Source organism: Schistocerca cancellata, chromosome 1 (genome assembly GCF_023864275.1).
Source record: "Schistocerca cancellata isolate TAMUIC-IGC-003103 chromosome 1, iqSchCanc2.1, whole genome shotgun sequence".
Lineage (NCBI taxonomy): Eukaryota > Metazoa > Arthropoda > Insecta > Orthoptera > Acrididae > Schistocerca > Schistocerca cancellata.
In genome coordinates, this window is record NC_064626.1 from 573,901,281 (window position 1) to 573,921,256 (window position 19,976).

The following is a 19,976-nucleotide window of genomic DNA, read 5'->3' on the forward strand; positions in this document are numbered from 1 at the left end:
TGGACATGCTGGAAAATTGGCTCATGCCACAACTGGAGACTGACAGCGCCGACTTCATCTTTCAACAGGATGGTGCTCCACCGCACTTCCATCATGATGTTCGGCATTTCTTAAACAGGAGATTGGAAAACCGATGGATCGGTCGTGGTGGAGATCATGATCGGCAATTCATGTCATGGCCTCCACGCTCTCCCGACTTAACCCCATGCGATTTCTTTCTGTGGGGTTATGTGAAAGATTCAGTGTTTAAACCTCCTCTACCAAGAAACGTGCCAGAACTGCGAGCTCTCATCAGTGATGCTTTCGAACTCATTGATGGGGACATGGCTGCACCGAGTGTGGGAGGAACTTTATTATCGGCTTGATGTCTGCTGAATCACTAAAGGGGCACATATCGAACATTAGTGAATGCCTAAAAAAACTTTTTGATTTTTTGTATGTGTGTGCAAAGCATTGTGAAAATATCTCAAATAATAAAGTTATTGTAGAGCTGTGAAATCGCTTCAATCATTTGTAATAACCCTGTATTTGGTGCATGCCTTTTGTTTGAGTATGTGCTCTATTTGGTTTCTTGTGTTTCCATCTGGTGATACCCATGTACATTTCTTAATATCTTTCCTTGGGTGATAGGTGCTTTTTATCGTCATTTTCTTCCCACTGGCAAAGTCTATCAGTCTGAGCCCCATTACTGTCCTTGTGTTGGCCTTCCTTTCCTATTATGCTTCTACATACCCCTTCTTTCCTAATTTTTGCATTTAAGTCTCCAAGTATTATTTTCATATCGTGCCTTTGAATTTTACCTATTTCTTCTTCCAATTTGTGATAAAATATATCATTTGCATCTTCATCTGCCTCCTTCGTAAGAGCATAGGCATTCACTATTGTGACATTAAAAAATTTTGCCCTTATCCCGGAGAACACATTCTGCCACTTACTGCCATAAAACCAATTACATTAGCCTTCATAGACCTATGTAGAAGGAAACCAGTGCCATAAAGACCTGTATCTCCACCGCTATACATCATTAAATGTTTCACCGACACTATCATTTCTTGCCCTTTCCATCTAGTTTCTTGTGTTGCTGCTATTTTCACTTTATACTTATCTAGTTCATTCCCAATTTCTTGTAGCTTGCCAGGCCTCTTGAGTGTCCTCACATTCCTTCTCTTAAACCGTTTCTCTCTCACTGGGTCGTCAGCAGGCAATCCTTGCAATTCCGAGGCATGTGTATAGTATCCGCAACAGCACTTTTTTCCGGCGTGGGGTTGTTAGCCTCACGCCCAACCCCCGACTTGGAGGACCTGGATTTTTTTAGAGTTTACTCCCCTAGGATGGTTGGCTTCCCTACACCTAAAGAACCCCCCTTCCCTACGTTTTGGGACACACTTCGTCTGACTCCTCCATCGATACCAATCCGGCTTACCTGCTCCCCATTGTGTTCAATAGTAGAATCCCTTCTGCATTTACAATGATGACAACTTTGCTTTTCAATTCTTGGAAAGTTAATTTGATTTTTCAGGGTGCTGAATCCTGCCTTTCGATGATCATTTCCTTTTTTATTTTTTCATATTATACCTGCACAAATTTCCACTTCAGCTCCTTTGCATTTTCTAAGTGACTTACATTGCTGTGTTTCCTCCTTTCCTTGAACAGTTTCATATTTCCTTCTTTCACCATTCACCTGAAGTGTTTCTTCTGTCACAAGTAATTTCTTCACAATTACCTTTCTTATAAAGATAGGTCCACCCAGTATCTATGACTCGTGCTTTTAAAAACGTCTGTTCATTAACATAGTATGTAAAGCCTTCAAATGTGCACCACAATTGCTCAATAATTCACTATGCCACTTCCTTGTACCTTGGTTCTTTCTAAGGAGTTTTTTAAACTTCTATTATTGTTCAACACTAAATTACAATCAGCATCATCATATCTGCTCCTCATTATATCAACCAATCCAACAACATATTTCAGAATTTCTGTCTCACTATGATGTAATCCAGTTGGTATTTTCCTATGTGCCCTGGACTTTGTGAAGTATACCATCTCCTCCTCTGATTTTTTGAACCGTGTATTTGTTATTGACTGAAGTTTTTGTAGAACTCTAAGGTCTCTCCCCTCATTTCTACTGTCAGATCTGTATTCTCCTGTAACTGTGTCCTCTATTCCTTCAACCACTATACTGCTCCTCCCCCCCCCCCCCCCCCCCATTAATTATTGGTCATCTTCCTTTAAAATCTGAATTATCTACTCAGGTGCCTCATATAATAAGCATCTGTATACCTGAACTATAGTCTCTGGCACTGGTTTGCTGTTGATTATGATTAAAATAATCTTATCACTGAAATGTTCACAGTAAACTCACTCTTTGCTCTACTTTCCTATTCATAACCATTTTCTGCTGCTGTTGGTTATCACCATACATTTGCCTTAACAGAAATCTTTATCTTCTTGCCATTTTCCCTAACTGATTCCTACTACATCAAGATTGAGCCTTTGATTTACCTTTACAGATTTTCTAGCTTTCCTAATACATTCAGATTACTGATAATCCAGGTTCTGACTCTTACAGTGTTATCCTTTAATTCGTTTCTCCATATTTTGATCAAGGTCACCTCTCCACCAGCAGTTCCCATCCAGAGGTCACTATGGAGGTAATCTGGAATCTTTCATTAATGTAGAGATAATAATGACATTAATCAGGTGAGAACAAATCTACATGTTCTGAAAGATTAGGTGTGTCCAGTTAAAAAGTGGCCTGTCAACAGAAGGAATTGTGACTCAAGATACAATAGAGCCAAGAACATTTAATTTCACCAATAATGCCATGCAAGTCATTTAGGACAGTAAAATACTGTGAATTGGGATATACAAATACTTCATGTCATTCCTTTTGAGCAGAATGGAAATGTGACATTTCCTAAGCTTATAACAAAATCAGTCAGAAGACTGAACTGAACTGCGAGTCCAGAAAGAATAAACTTAAAAATTCAACAAAAAAGCGAACCTTTGTGTTTCTTTTTAAGGTAAAGACACTGATAAAATTTCAAGTTTAGCATGTGAATGATAGGCATTTACAAAGCTTAAAGAATTCTTATATATATTACACAAATAAAAATGCCAAAGGGAAAAACCATAAACGAGTAGTGATGATTGTCTGAGGTGGGCCAATATGCAGAAAAAAAATCAAAAGATAGTAAAACATGGTGGATATTTGCAGGGCATGATGTGTCACTTTGGTTATAGTTTCATAATGAACAACTGCCATGGCACATTACGCAAATCCAATTACAATGAAAATTGAGTTTTGGAGAAAAAGACCTAAGTTCATGAATAATTAGAAGGGGCTGATTATGATTACAGAAGACAAGAGGTGTGAGGCAACCCACCCCTCCCACACTGACACACATTTCCAATCTCTTACAAATGTTAACTTCTGGTTGGTTTAAAAGAGGTCATCAGTCCCTCGTTCCAATTAAAATAATTCCATAAGGGTGGAAGTAAAGTAATCGAGACATACAAAACCCAGCTGGAAGAAAAGAGAAAACCACAACAATGACAGAAGGGCAACAAACACTAAAAATGGACAAAATCAGACAACAAATCCACAGAGAGACACAAGAAACATGCAGAAGAGATCAAAACAAAAGAGCAAATTACCATGGCTGGCTGACCATGAGAATAAAAAGGAGAAGCCAGCCACTCTGCAACACATTAATACCTCCACCCTAAAAGCACTAGGGTGGAGGACACAGAGGGGCAAAGGACATGCACTAAAACTTACATCAAATGATAAAACCCACCCGCATGAATAAAATGTAAAACTAAAGCTGCTGTTGAGGCACTCTGTCGGCAAACATCGAAGGCAGGGTGCTGGGAAAGTTAAAAGTCTGCTGCAGAGCGGCTACAAGTGGGCAGTCCAGCAAGAGGTGGACGACCACCATTCGTGGGCCACAACGACACTGCGGTGGGTCCTCGCGATGGAGGAGGTAACCTTGCATTAGCCACATATGGCCAATGCAGAGCCAGCAGAGGACAACTAATTCCCTGCGAGAGAACCACATGGAAGACTTCCACACATTTGTAGTCTCCTTAATGACACGCAGTTTGTTGTGCGTACTGCTACGTCATTCCGTCTCCCAAATCCGAAAACCCTGCAGCGTAAGACAGTACGCAGGTCAGTTTCAGAGATGCCCCTCCAGAAGCAGTTTCTGCGTAGCCTGTCTGGCCAGCCTGTTGGCGAGTTCGTTGCCTGGTATTTCGATGTGTCCTGGGGTACACACAAACATCACTAAATTACAGGACAGTCATAGATGGACTCCTGAATGGACGCTACCTAAGGATGGCGAGGCTAGCACTGGTCGATAACTTGTAGGCTGCTCAAGGAGTCAGTACACGGGAGAAATGACTTGCCAGGGCATGAGCGGATGTTCTCAAGAGCAATGGATATGGCCGCCAGCTCTGCAGTGAAAACACTGCAGCCATCTGGCAAGGAGTGCTGTTCAATATTTCCTCCATGAACATAGGCAAAGCCTATGTGACCATCAGCCATTGACCTGTCAGTGTAAACCACTTCCTGGCACTTACATGCAAATCATGTAAGTGCTGCATATACTTTGCAATATTTCAGAAATACAATCCTGCAACTCCGTAACAAAATTTCGTGGAATTTTTGATGTAAGTACTATAACCACTCAACCTCACACATTTGTTTACTCTGTATTACATCATTTGAAGGTTAGTTACGTTCGCATAGGGCGCTTCTAACATTGCTTTCTACAGAAGGGCACCAACACACCAAGAATATTTTGCCGCAGTGGGAGAATAAAAATCGAAAACTGACGATTATGTAAAGTGCATCTTGTGAATAGCTGTCTGATGGTGAATTTGTCAATTTGAAACCTGTTATGGCACTATTTACTTGAATAAATAGCATTATTAATAGTGGCTGGTTGCTGTCTTCTTCTTTGTAAGATCAACCTACAGTAATTGTACACAGCCATGGTCTCACCATGTCAGTTTTAGTCAAAATAGCAACTAGAAGCTTCTTAATACAGGAAATTCAACTACTATGGAACTAAAAGCAAGCACAAATATGCAGTAAACATGAAAATAAATCTTGAAGTTTTACAACATTACATAGTTTTCACACTCACCTCCAAACAGTAAACAAGCTATTGCCTTCTTGATGTCCGCAAACCCAAAGATACTGGGAGCAACACTTCTGGCAATACGCTCATATATATTTGGACTCGCTGCTAAACGGCGGAAGGAGTCTTCTTCCTCTGCTGTCACTGGTTGTGGACTGCTAAAACCAGAACCAGCAGCATCAATCCTGATGCCTACAACACGCAAGTATGGTGTTCTAACACCAACAAGCGCACGTTCCCTTCCACGACTCTGTCAAAATAAACATGCCTACATTTGCACATCATTCATTATTCACTGTATCAGCAAAAATCAAAAATACTGTTGTCAATGAAGGATATTCAATAGATAGTTTTACTACTAATAAATATCTCTCTCTCTCTCTCTCTCTGTTGTGCGTGCACATGAGAGAGAGAGAATCTAAATTAAACTATAAACAAATGTCTGTTATGAGACAGTAACAAACTGATGTACCAACTTCATCAACACAAAGTTAACTTAATTAAGAGGAGAAAGGAAAGAACTTTACATGAACCAGGACAGTGAATATAGAATTAAGAACACACAGAGCAGATTTACATTACTTTACTCCTCATCCTACACATACTGCTCAACCATGTTTCATTAACTCCATCAATTATTAATAATGAGAAACAAGTATCAACTAAGTGGCTAGGACAACCTGAGAAATAAAAATCGATAATAATGGAAACTCCAGGTAGCAATATCAACAATGTAGGAAAAGGCAGATTGCTACTTATCGCAAAGAAGACGCACAAGTTGCAGACAGGCATAACTAAAAAACACGCAAGTAAAACTTTTGGCCACAGCCTTCATCAGTAAGAGAGACACTGAGGCTGTGACTGTTGGCAGTCTAGTCCCTCCACATTCCATCAGACAGCATTTGTGTCTCTCCTCACCCATACACCTTTATCCCTTTCCCTTCCCCACCCCCTCCAGATTGCTGCTTGCATCCCAAGTGATAGTTGCATTCTAGCTCGAGATGCTGGAGTTGGCAGTCATATGTGCATGAGGTGTGCTTACTTGTGTGTGTGTGTGTGTGTGTGTGTGTGTGTGTGTGTGTGTGTGTGTCTCCCTTTTATTGATAAAGGCTGTAGCCGAAAGCTTTACATAAGTCTCTTAATTGTGCCTGTCTGCAACTTGACGTGTCTTCTTTATAGTAAGTAGCAATCTGTCTTTCCCTACATTGTTAAAAATAGATAATATTGATTTTTGTCAGTCTTCCAGTCACTAAAGCACACATCGAACCTATTAAGACAATGGTGTGTTGTAGAACAAAAAGAAAGTGTCGTCATTAACTGCAAATTAAGAATTATAAAACTGATACAGTTCAGTACAAACAATGCAAGCTCAGAAGTCACCTTCAACATATAATTTCTTTCAGTACAACAATCCAAGAATATTTTCCCAAATACATGACCATTTGTCATAAGTAAAACCCTCACGCAATCGTCAGCAACATGCCACAGCGGAACAAAAATAAGTGATTTAAATGGCAGAGAAATGGCATGCACATAGGCCCGACAGCATCCTCTTGGGTGGCTGGACAGGTAAGTGTTACACAATGCTCAAGCAGAGCAGCCATATGAATTGGAAATGTGTAACAAAACGCCACACTACATTGCTGACAGGATGGAATATTGGCACAGAACTCTTTGAAGTTGCCAAAGTATTAAAACTGATCTTATACAACTACTTCATTTTTAATGAAAAAAACTTCAAGCAGAGTAAAGACCTAGCTATGGTCTGTAGCTTGATGCTAAAAACAAACATTCTTCTTGATTATTTTCAAAAAAGTTCCTTCCATAAAATAAAGTTCTGACTAGTATGAAGTAAAGCATCACACTTCACAGATGACTACTTTGATGCTCTGTATTCAGTATCCAACTTGATGGAGTTGAGTCATGGGCACTTACCACAGTATTGCACAAGAAATGTGAAGTATTTAAAAATGTGGCCACACTGAAGGATATTAAGGCTATCACAGGCAGCTAAAGTGATAAATGTGGCAGTGTTTCACTGTATGAACAAAGACTTAAAAATTCTCAAAACCATTACGAGAAGAAAACTCTACTTTGGGAATATAATACAAAACAAAAACCACTTATCATAACCAGTACTTGAAATATTATTGGGAACATGGTCCAGGACACAGAAGATTATCCTGACTGAAATACTCACGCTGGTGGTATGGACTGAGTGCAGAAATGCAGTCCAGAGAAGGCATGGAAAAAGAGCAGATCACGGTACTTATCGCCAGTGCTCTTGGAGGACCAAGTACTTCAAGAAAAATGTGGAAAATAAGCTTTTTATACAGCAATCAATTCTTGTCGACAAGACAGTTATTACTGGTGCTATGCAGATGACATGATTATTTTGTTCAATCGAATCAAAGAGGACACACATGCCCTTCATAGGAAATTCACTGAACAGCATAAAAACATGTAATTCACTACTAATATGAAAAAGTGTGTGAACTTTATCTGAAATGACAATATGATTCATTCATTTAATGTTTTCCAAAAACTGATCACATCTTATAGGATAATTTCAAATACCTTACATCATCTGGCTCATAAGAATACATCAACAAAAATAATCAATCACCGCAACACACTACATCCTGTTGCGGAGTATGCACTAAAACATTCCAGTTATGGCCTCAGTGCCTGTTTCATCACACATGCTATCTGGTTTCTTCTCCCTGACAGCAGCTTCTCAGAACTCCGCAGGTGGGAACCGGCGCTACAACACGTTCTTGGTTCTCGTCACCCACCTGCCCTTAATTTACATTAATGCCTTCAGTCTCAGCATCTCTCAGTAACTATTCCTTTCTTCACTCTGTTTTAGTTTTCTAACAATGGAAAATCCAGGATGGGATGTAACAAGTCATGTGATTTACAAGCTAAGCTGCAACCACTGTGCTGCATTTTATGTAGGCATCACAACCAACAAGCTGTCTGTCCAGATGAATGGCCACCAACAAACTGTGGCCAAGAAACAAGTGGTCCACCCTGTTGCTAAACACGCTGCCAAACATGATATCCCTCATCTCAATGACTGCTTCACAGCCTGTGGCATATGGATCCTTCCCACCATCACCCACTTTTCTGAATTGCGCAGGTGGGAACTTTCCCTGCAATACATCCTATGTTCCCATAACCCTCCTGGCCTCAATCTTCATTAGTCACTGTCCTCACCCATCCAGCCCCCTCCCTGTTCCCATTCCAGCACTTCACAGCCATCATTTAACCAACACACTCAGTCTTAATTTCTTTTTATTTTCCTCCTTTCCAGTACTTACCCCCCAACCCTCCCCACATTCTCTCCTGCCCTCCATCTAAACTGCAGCACTTCACTGTCTGCCACCCCGACCATACTATCCCTCGCCCTCCCCGCCGCAGCCTCCTCGTAACCACCACCCAGTTGCCACTCCCATCATGCACTGGTGCTGCTCACACTGTGGTTTCAGTTGTTTGAGACTGCAGACATTTGTGCAAGCTGTGTGTGTGTGTGTGTGTGTGTGTGTGTATTGCTGACAAAGGCCTTTATGGCTGAAAGCTATAATTGTGTGAATCTTTTTGTTGTGCCTATCGCGACTCAGCATATCCGCTATATGGTGAGTAGCAATATTGTTTTAATTTTCTACATCTTTCATTTTCTGACCTGTCTATTTTTCACCGTACCCTCCCACCTCTGTCACATACAATGCACTAACTTTTCACCATTATTAACTCGCGCACGATGTTTTAGCAGTAACATCTTCTTGCGTATTACCCTACCTTCGATCTTTAAGCTGTCAGGTTTGCAAATCTCGACCAATGCAGTCCTCAACAATCTATCTTTCCTTCTCATCCCATCCAGGAAGTCTCCCCTGACCAAGGATACCATGTGACTTTTCCGAAATCTACCCCTTTTCCTACACCTCACCAGTCCTTTTCCATCACCCCTCTTCCTTCCCCTCCCACCCTTCTGCATGAAAAAGGAGCCACTGGCTCCAAAAGCTTGCATACGCAATACCTATCATTTGTGTTTTCTCATGCCGCCGCTTTACACACAAGAATAGTTTTATCATGCCGTGGTCATTAGAATTATATGCTTACCATTCTCTCATAAGAACACTGAAATAGAACTGAATATGTTGAGACATATAGCCATAGAAAATTGATACAATCCTGAAATAGCTATTGAAATGCAGAGAGATAAGAGAAATAATGACTACAATATCTAGGAGAAAAATAGAATTACTAAATTTAAAGAAAAAACAAACTCTTACCATACAGGAAGCCAATATCTAACAAGATTAGTTATGTATTTCTTTAACACGTTCACTGCCATCGGCGCACCAGCGCGTCCGGCCGATACTAGTGCATATGCCGTCGACGCGCCTGCGCGGCGAGACACTCAGCTGTTTCTCAGCGCCACAGTTTAGTCGGGCACAGCCATTCGGTGTGGTTCATTGCGCAGGCACTCTAAGAACGTATTGTTTTCAATTTTTGCGGGTGCGGTTCGTGTGTTTTCCCTACAGTTTTTCTCTGTTGTGGGACTGAAAATGGAAGACAATCGTGACACGGCGGGCCCTTCAGAACCTAAGAAACGTAAAACACAGGACACAAGAAACGTACAAAAACTAACGGATGCGGAATTATTACGAATATTAGAAGAAAGCGATTCGGAAACGGAACTGGCCAGTGAGGAGGACGGCGTGGAATCCAGTGAAGAGTCTGACGGAGCCGAGTTTGTTTTAGATGAGACTGTAGAAATGGCTGTGAATCCTAGCGACAGGGAAATGGCAGAAGGAGTGGTAACAAGAGATAACGCAGCTGATACAACTGTTGCGTGGGAAAGAGAGCCAGTTGGAATGATAAATTGCCCATTTATAAAAAATGAGGGACTGCTTATTCAACCGACGGAAAACACTCCCTTAGATTATTTTCGTCTTTTGCTGACGGACGAATTTCTATTGACAGTTGTAGAAGAAACAAATCGAAACGCGATTGAATTATTCCTTTCTGCGGGAACCAAAGGACAATCACGAATAAACTGTTGGAAAGATGTGACTGTTGGCGAATTGTTAGTGTTCTTGGGAGTTTTCCTGCACATGGGAAATGTAAAGATGAGGAATTTGCAGGACTATTGGAAAAAGGACGCTTTATTCAACGTGAAAGGAATTGCCGATAGTATTTCACGAAATCGTTTTCTGCTAATACTACGTGCATTACACTTTTCTGAAAATCCAAAACAGGGCAAACCAACACCATCCGACAGGTTGTATAAAATACGTCCCGTTATCAATTTTTTCAATGAAAGGATGTGCCAAGTTTACTACCCTGGACGGGAACTGTCTCTGGACGAATCAATGATCCTTTGGCGTGGACGATTACTTTTCCGCCAATACATCAAAAACAAAAAGCACAAATATGGCATAAAGCTATATATTTTGACAACTCCCACTGGAATGGTCCTAAAATTCGCGGTATACACTGGCATGCTGGACGATTTAGGAGGAAGAGGCCATGCGCAAAAAATTGTTCTTCATTTACTAGATGAAAAGTTGAATGCTGGTCACCATGTGTACATGGACAATTACTATAACAGCTTCGCATTGGCAAAGCTGCTCCTGGATAAGAAGACCCACTGCACGGGAACTCTGAGGGCGAATAGGAAGGATACACCCAAGGAAATACAGGAAGCAAAACTACGAAAAGGTGAAGCCGTTGCCAGATTTGCGGAAGGAGTTATGATAGGTAAGTGGCGTGATAAGAGGGAGGTTTGCTACATTTCTAATGCATTTACAAATGAAATGGTTGAGGTTGAAACCAAAAGAAAGGAGAAGAAATCTAAGCCCTTGGCCATTGTAAACTACAATAAATTTATGGCGGGAGTTGATCGGCACGATCAGATGTTATCATATTACCTCTCGGAACGCAAAACCATACGCTGGTACAAGAAACTTTTTATCCACGTTGTGGAAATGATACTGACAAACGCACATGCCCTACACAATAAATATTGTGGCACAAAAATGCCCCTCCAAGAATTTAGACTCAGTATTATAAGAGCACTATTGCCACGAAAGCAGGTAGAACGGCCAGTCAGAAATCCCCAACATGTTGTGGTAAAACGAGAATCAAATGGAAAATCAAAAACACCGCGAAAAAAGTGCAGATCATGCGCCAGCCGTGGACAACGAACAGACACGATTTACGAGTGCCTAGATTGCCCAAATAAAGCGGGATATTGTTTGAATTGTTGTGTTATTCACCACCTCTAAAGGCAGATAGCACTTTCGTTGCTCATTTATTTTTCGACAGTTATGTGTCGGTACTATACGTAAACTTTGTATTTATTTTATTTGTTTGAGAGTGTAATGGATAAAGCTCTAGATTGTATTTTTCTTAGATTTGACATACATTTTATTTCAGAAGTTTCTTCGAGATCTTGTGTTTGTATTTGAATGTTTCTACTATATTTTTTGTCCAATAAATATGTCGTTTGTCAGTAGGATGTTTCGTTTCATTTATGAATATAAAATGAAATTGTAGTAACCTAAACTGTCACACTAACCAGGAACAATACACTAGACGCATTGGCGCGTCCACGGCCACCCGCTACAGAATATGGCCTGATATGCCACTGACGCCTTAGTGCGCCCCAAAACAACTTTGATTCACGAGAGTAAATTTGATTGTGTACTTATAAAATAAATACATGTTATATTACTTTTAGCAATATATTTTCAGATTCTATTAAGAAAAATATTGGTTACGTGGCAAAGCAAGGCCAATTACAGTGGCAGTGAACGTGTTAAACAGGAGTAAACTTTTTTTGGGACTGAAAATACAATATAATTGAATTCAATTCAATACAGGGCTTAAATCTGACCCCATACCCTACTATCACCTATCAGGCATATATAAAATACAGTGTAACAATTTAGGCAAATATTACATTGGACAAACTGATAGAAAACCATGTACGTGATACAAGGAACACTGTAACATCTACAAAGGCAATCAGCCAACAATTACTACACATTTAATAGATGAAAATCATGTATTGTATAAAACTGAAACTAGGTTATTTTACATAAGGCAGAAAAAGGTGGTCACGTGGAATCAATGTATAAGTATAATTTTTTTCATATTCTATTTTGAACTAACTAATCTAACTGAAAAACGAAAAATATATCAGAAATTTTTGGAATATCACATTACAAAGGTAACACAACTCATGAAGACCAGCTGACTGGAACTAAATCTACAGTATTTATAAATTAGAGGTGTTTCCTGCAACCTGTGATTTATGATTCTTTGCCATCATATTTTGTGTGTCCCTCAAATGGTTGTCTGTAACTGGCACTCCATGTATCTACCTCTGCAGGGCTAGACCTGAAAGAAGAGGTTTTTCCCCTCAAATTCCTCATTCGGGTCTGCCTTGCATTTGGAGACAAAGTTTTGGTCGTTGAGGTCTACGAGGAGGATATTAAATTTGCAGATACAGTTTTAGCAGTTTAAGTCATGTGCAGATTTAGTTTGAACAGTGTTGTGATGAGGGCAGATCACTACACACCATACAGAGGAGACAGACACAGCCCCCCCCCCCCCCCACACACACACATACAAAAATGACTACTATCTCCAGCCACCGTGGCTGGACTGTGGACTGCCACTATGTTTGATGGGAGCAGCCATCTGATGTGAATAAGGAGACATGGGCACGGAGGGGGGATATAGTACGGTAGAGGTGGGGGAAAGTGTAATGCTGCTTGCAGGTGCATGCAAGTACATGATAAGGACAGGTAGGATAGAGCTTCTAGGTGCAGTTTTTTTGGATGCGGGAGTGGGAAAGTAGAGAAGGGGAGAAAGACTTAGTGAATGCATTGGCAGAATACAAAGCTGTGTACTGCTGGAGTGGGAGCAGGGAAAGGTACAGGTAGGTGGAGGAAAGGGACTAGCAGAGGTTTGGAGGAGGAGGTGGATAGGTGGAGATGGTCACTTAGGATATACTGCAGGGACAGTTTCCACCTGTGCAACTCAGAAAACCTGATGTTGGTAGGAAGGATACCATGGTGCAGGCTGTAAAGCAGTCATTGAAATTAAGCACATTGAGTTGGGTAGCATGTTCTGCAACTGGGTGGTCCTGTAGTCTCTCAGCCACATGTCATGTGGACACAGCTTTTTAGTTGTCATGTAGAAAGCAACACAGTTGTTGCAGTTCAAATTTTCAGTGTAGGCTAAGACAAGGCTACTTGTGAAAGCAACCATGTAATCTATAAACTAAGCAGCAACCACTATGCCACTTTCTACGCGAACAAGGCAACTGACAAGCTGAATGACCACCGAAAAACTGGCAAAGAGATAGTTGGTCCACCCAGCTGCTGAACATCCTGCCCAACACAATGTGCTTCACTTCAATGACACCTCCACCAGGATTGTAACAAACTTCCCAAAGCGAAATTGCCTGACAATTCCCTGATCTCCAGACACAGTGATAGCACAGAATACACTGCCATTTGACTGGACATTACAGTATTTTTCTTCTGTACAATCTAGATTTTGGCTTTTTGCCATATCAGTACACTGTTCTTAGCCCAGTCCAAAGCAGTTAAACACAAGACTAGCACATGCCTTTAAGATGTAACTATCAGTATCTTACACCCTAAAGGCTCTAGTTGAAGCCACAAACGACGGCGATCGATTTTAAGCTTGTTCTGCGCGTCTATCTCACGCATTCTCCGACAGGCAATGAGCATTCAGAAATGTTCAGAGCACTCTGCTGTGAATGCCATAGCTAATGCAAGCATTAAACATGATCGTAGCAAGTTGTTTAGTGAATTTCTCTTCCATTTGTTGTGAGCTGTCATCACTGACTGTGGTGGTAAGTGATAAATTCTGCATAAGCAAGCGAGGAACACAATTTGCAGGATACACATTTTCTTCAAGCGGAAAGAACACACACGCACATACTGCAAATATCGCTTGGAATTGCCAACAACGCAATCCCCGTTTGTGCCTCGACATGTGCGAACCGCCATCATTCACAGATTGGGCTATAGTCTTGTATTCACAGGCTTTGGGGGGACTTCACCAGATATGACATATTAATTGTCTAAGACCACTGTACTTGATAATTGAGTATAAGCTGAAATCTAGATTGCATAGTACAAAAATACAGTAATATGCAGTCAAACAGAGGCGTGTTCTTTCAAGAAATATTGTATGACTGCTGCTCAACACCATCGTAAACTTTTTAGTTTAGCATTTTTCCCTGACAAATTTTGAGACCTGAGAATCAGCAAACAGGTAAGTGTTGAAAATAAATGCTATTTTTAGTTAAAGGATTTTTGTGTTTATTAAAGAGTTAACTTGAACTTTAAACTAACAGCGAGTTTTTGCTCCTTCTCCCAGACAGGATATGTGAACTTTCCAGGCGAGATAATGCATCAGATCGGACAAGACATTTAAGACAAATAAGGTGTCTAGCATACATAAAAGTTTTAACAATGGCACTGCTGGGGAACATAGAGTGACATTTTTCTGCCAAATAATACTGTGTTTTGTCAAAGGATAAAAACTCAAACATTTAAAATAAATAAATGAAAACCAGTCAAAACTGATTTGTTAGAGAAGCAATCTCTTCTTCAATTCCACTGTTCAGTGCCCCTCTCAGCAAGTATCAATGGCTTTTCTTATCTTCAGCTCATAAACTTGCTGGACAATAGACTACTTCTGTCTAGCTCTTAAAGGCCACGTCATCACCTTTTTTTCAGGGGTTTTTCCAATTCCCTGATATTTATCTGACTTTCACGAGACATTTGAAATTCCATGATTTCCAGTATTTGTTGCAACCCTGTTCAAAGACACTTTTTCTTCTGAGTTGCAAACATGGGAACTCTCCCTGCAGTATATACTACGTTCCTGTAACTTCCCCAAACCCAACCTTCGCTAATCCCTATACTACTCCTACCTATCCCCTACCTGCTTCTACTCCAGCACTTCACTGCTTTCTATACTGAGCAACACACCCACTGCTCTTTTTCCCCCTCTCCCCAAACGTTTCTACTGCACCTAGCAGCCCCACACTGTTACCATCACATTCCTGCACACTCCCTTGGACAGCTCTACACCTTCCCCAGAACCCCCTTCTACCCTTCCCCCTCCCAACCACGTGGCTCCTCCTTAGCCCCACCTTTCATACAAGACTGCTGCTCACGTTAGATGCAGTTGCAGTTCCGCAGTGGTCATATGTGTGTGAGCTGGTTGTACTCGAGTGACTTGTGTATTTGTTTTCTACTTTGGAAGGCAGCCTTTGGCTGAAAGCTTAAATGTACACGTCTTTTCATTGTGCCTGTCAGATTCCATGTCTCCTCTATAAGTAAGTAACAACCTATTCTTTTCATAATATTATTTCATCCTTGACTTTCCATTTGCAGATTTAATTTGGCAATTTTGGGAGGGTGGGTTGGGTAGTGGTGGCATCAACTTGAACGAATATGGAGAGAGTAGTGGTGACTGGTCAGCACATCATCAATCTCTTTACAATCAACAGTGTTCACCTTTTTTTTTTTTTTTTTTTTTTTTTTTTACAGAGTTTTTGAGTTTTATACCAATAAAACAGCTGTGAATTTTATCAAACAGAATATGATGAAAATAAAAGTTTTTCGAGGAACCTCACAAAAAAGGGGGGTCATCTTATATACGAGGGCAGTTCAATAAGTAATGCAACACATTTTTTTTCTCGGCCAATTTTGGTTGAAAAAAACCGGAAATTTCTTGTGGAATATTTTCAAACATTCCCGCTTCGTCTCGTATAGTTTCATTGACTTCCGACAGGTGGCAGCGCTGTACGGAGCTGTTAAAATGGCGTCTGTAACTGATGTGCGTTGCAAACAACGGGCAGTGATCGAGTTTCTTTTGGCGGAAAACCAGGGCATCTCAGATATTCATAGGCTCTTGCAGAATGTCTACGGTGATCTGGCAGTGGACAAAAGCACGGTGAGTCGTTGGGCAAAGCGTGTGTCATCATCGCCGCAAGGTCAAGCAAGACTTGTCTGATCTCCCGCGTGCGGGCCGGCCATGCACAGATGTGACTCCTGCAATGGCGGAGCGTGCGAACACACTCGTTCGAGATGATCGACGGATCACCATCAAACAACTCAGTGCTCAACTTGACATCTCTGTTGGTAGTGCTGTCACAATTGTTCACCAGTTGGGATATTCAAAGGTTTGTTCCCTCTGGGTCCCTCGTTGTCTAACCGAACACCATAAAGAGCAAAGGAGAACCATCTGTGCGGAATTGCTTGCTCGTCATGTGGCTGAGGGTGACAATTTCTTGTCAAAGATTGTTACAGGCGATGAAACATGGGTTCATCACTTCGAACCTGAAACAAAACGGCAATCAATGGAGTGGCGCCACACCCACTCCCCTACCAAGAAAAAGTTTAAAGCCATACCCTCAGCCGGTAAAGTCATGGTTACAGTCTTCTGGGACGCTGAAGAGGTTATTCTGTTCGATGTCCTTCCCCATGGTCAAACGATCAACTCTGAAGTGTATTGTGCTACTCTTCAGAAATTGAAGAAACGACTTCAGCGTGTTCGTAGGCACAAAAATCTGAACGAACTTCTTCTTCTTCATGACAACGCAAGACCTCACACAAATCTTCGCACCCGAGAGGAGCTCACAAAACTTCAGTGGACTGTTCTTCCTCATGCACCCTACAGTCCCGATCTCGCACCGTCGGAGTTCCATATGTTTGGCCCAATGAAGGACGCAATCCGTGGGAGGCACTACGCGGATGATGAAGAAGTTATTGATGCAGTACGACGTTGGCTCCGACATCGACCAGTGGAATGGTACCGTGCAGGCATACAGGCCCTCATTTCAAGGGGACATAAGGCCGTAGCATTGAATGTGTAGCTAAAAGATTGGGGAATAACCTGGTGTACTTCAATGCTGAATAAAACAACCCCTGTTTCAGAAAAAAAGTGTTGCATTACTTATTGAACTGCCCTCGTAGTTGGGTAAATATGGTACGTAACTCTTGCCGTTAGCAAAAATCTGTAAGTGTGACTTCTGTTTTTACTACAATTATCAAATATCCATTTCACCTGAAATTTCCCGTACCTGTGAAGTTTGTACAGCAGGTGATAAACAATGATCTTCAACTGAAAGTGGTCGCATAATAAAGAATGAATTTAACTTTGACGGGTGATACTGTATAGACACAGACACGGTTGCTTGTTTGTTTTATCTTGACCGGGTCAGTATCAGACTATAATTCACCACTGCAGTTACAAACTAAATTAACGAAGGCATAAAAAATTAGATGTATGGATGTACAGTTCAGAACTCTATACAGTGTGTTTCAAAAAGACTTTACAACTTTAAAAATTCATATAAATTTATTGAAAGAAGATATAGAGCTGGATTTAGTGTTATTTTGTAGGGAAACACATCTATTTTTTTTTTTTTTTTAGCTTAAACTAAAGATGTTGTATGTGGCTTCTTTTGGTTATCCTGCACACATCCTATCAGAAGTCAATTTCTTCCTAGACTCACTGTAGCATTGCAAGTTAAGCTTGCTCAGTGGCGGTGCAAATTCTTCCGGTAAGTTCAGGTAGTCAAGCCGGCACATGAGATGCAAACAAGATATCCTTGATGAATCCCCATTAAAAAAAAAATAGAGTGGTGTCAGGACTGGGGAACATGGAGGCCAATCAATTTGTGCATATATATATAAAGAAAGATGATGAGACTTACCAAACAAAAGCGCTGGCAGGTCGATAGACACACAAACAAACACAAACATACACACAAAATTCTAGCTTTCGCAACCAACGGTTGCCTCGTCAGGAAAGAGGGAAGGACAGGGAAAGACAAAAGGATATGGGTTTTAAGGGAGAGGGTAAGGAGTCATTCCAATCCCAGGAGCGGAAAGACTTACCTTAGGGGGAAAAAAGGACAGGTATACACACACACACACACATATCCATCCGCATATACACCATGGGTGTGTGTGTGTGTGTGTGTGTGTGTGTGTGTGTGTGTGTGTGTGTGTGTGTGTGTATATATATACCTGTCCTTTTTTCCCCCCCTAAGGTAAGTCTTTCCGCTCCTGGGATTGGAATGACTCCTTACCCTCTCCCTTAAAACCCATATCCTTTTGTCTTTCCCTGTCCTTACCTCTTTCCTGACGAGGCAACCGTTGGTTGCGAAAGCTAGAATTTTGTGTGTGTGTTTGTGTTTGTTTGTGTGTCTATCGACCTGCCAGCGCTTTTGTTTGGTAAGTCTCATCATCTTTCTTTTTACATATATTTTTCCCACGTGGAATGTTTCCCTTATCCTCATGTAATCAATTTAACACATCTGCTCAGAAGTTCTTGCGAGCAATTTTATCAGTGTCTTTTATTGCTTGTACGATCATCAATCCATATGGTTTCAAATTCAAACTTTCTCTCAACACACACTAAATAGTCTATGTGAGATCTACAGTTCATGAGATGCACTACGGGTCGATTTCGTAGGGCTGTTGACAAAGAGTTGTCTCTCTCACACAATGAGGACGTCGTACGTGCTAGGACGACCTAATGATTTCTCATGTCTTACCAAGTACGCTGTATCTACACAACATTTACGCCACTTATAAATTGTAGGCCTACTAGAAGGATCTTTAGCATACCTGGTAAGGACATTACGCTGAACTGTTGTCACCAACTTCAATTCTTCATACCAAAACACACCGCTAGCATGCTTGGGTCCAATGAAGGCAGCTATTTTTAACGCAACTGCCACTAGCAGTCCATACGGTGCAATTCGGCACTAGCGATCAATGCGAGACAAAACGTGATTTATTTTCCTACAAATTGACACCACAATCACCTCTGTAAGTACTATGAAATAATTTATATGAATTTTCAAAGTTGTAAAGCCCTTTTTCAATCACCACGTATTAAGTTATGTGATCTGTTGACTACACAGTAGTCTACATTCACTCAGATTTATTTCTCCTCTAACCAAAGCAAAAACCCACATGTCACGTCCGCAGCTCGTGGTCGTGTGGCAGCGTTCTCGCTTCCCATGCCTGGGTTCGATTCCCGACGGGGTCAGGGATTTTCTCTGCCTTGTGATGACTGGGTGTTGTGTGATGTCCTTAGGTTAGTTAGGTTTAAGTAGTTCTAAGTTCTAGGGGACTGATGACCATAGATGTTACGTCCCATAGTGCTCAGAGCCATTTGAACCACATGTCACACAAGAATGAACATATTGCTAGAAAAAAGCTGTTGCCAGTTTGCCAGCTAATTAATTACAATACTTATTGTCACTAATGAAGTGCGGTCAGATAACTACGCAGAGTATAGTTGAGCGGTCGTAAGACACTATCAGGATGGACAATGTTGTTAAACCTTCAGATGAGCTTGTTAACTTCAGTCATTTTCCACAAAGGATTTTCCATTTCCACACCAACAGCCATTAGCATATTTACCCCATTTATTTTTAAAATTGCTCCAAAAGGATACTAGAATACGAAGAAAACTACTTATTTCCCAGTTATCTTACTCAGCTAGCGTTACAGACTTACTACATACTTCACATTCATGAAACTACATTTACAAAAGCCAAACAATTTTCCTTCGTTGTGTAACATGGGATACTTTGGCATAACATGTACCACTCTTACTCTCTTAGGCCGATGACAGGTGCTTGTTTACGTAGTTGGTAAGGATAAAATGTCCCACTCTGGATGTTCTCTTTTACCTCTGTGCAGATAAAACATTACCTCTGTGCAGATAAAACATAAGTCACATAAG

At 41.0% G+C, this 19,976-nt stretch overlaps 1 protein-coding gene across 2 annotated transcripts in view; it reads right to left on the bottom strand.

Annotated features, from left to right (window-relative positions):
* Positions 1 to 19,976, bottom strand: part of LOC126181739 (DNA replication licensing factor mcm5) — a 101,121-nt gene that overhangs the window by 27,152 nt on the left and 53,993 nt on the right. For both annotated transcript variants that reach the window (XM_049924794.1, XM_049924795.1), the window contains exon 7: positions 5,154 to 5,397. In XM_049924794.1, coding sequence (XP_049780751.1) covers positions 5,154 to 5,397 — 244 coding nt within the window. The remainder of the gene's footprint in view (positions 1 to 5,153; positions 5,398 to 19,976) is intronic.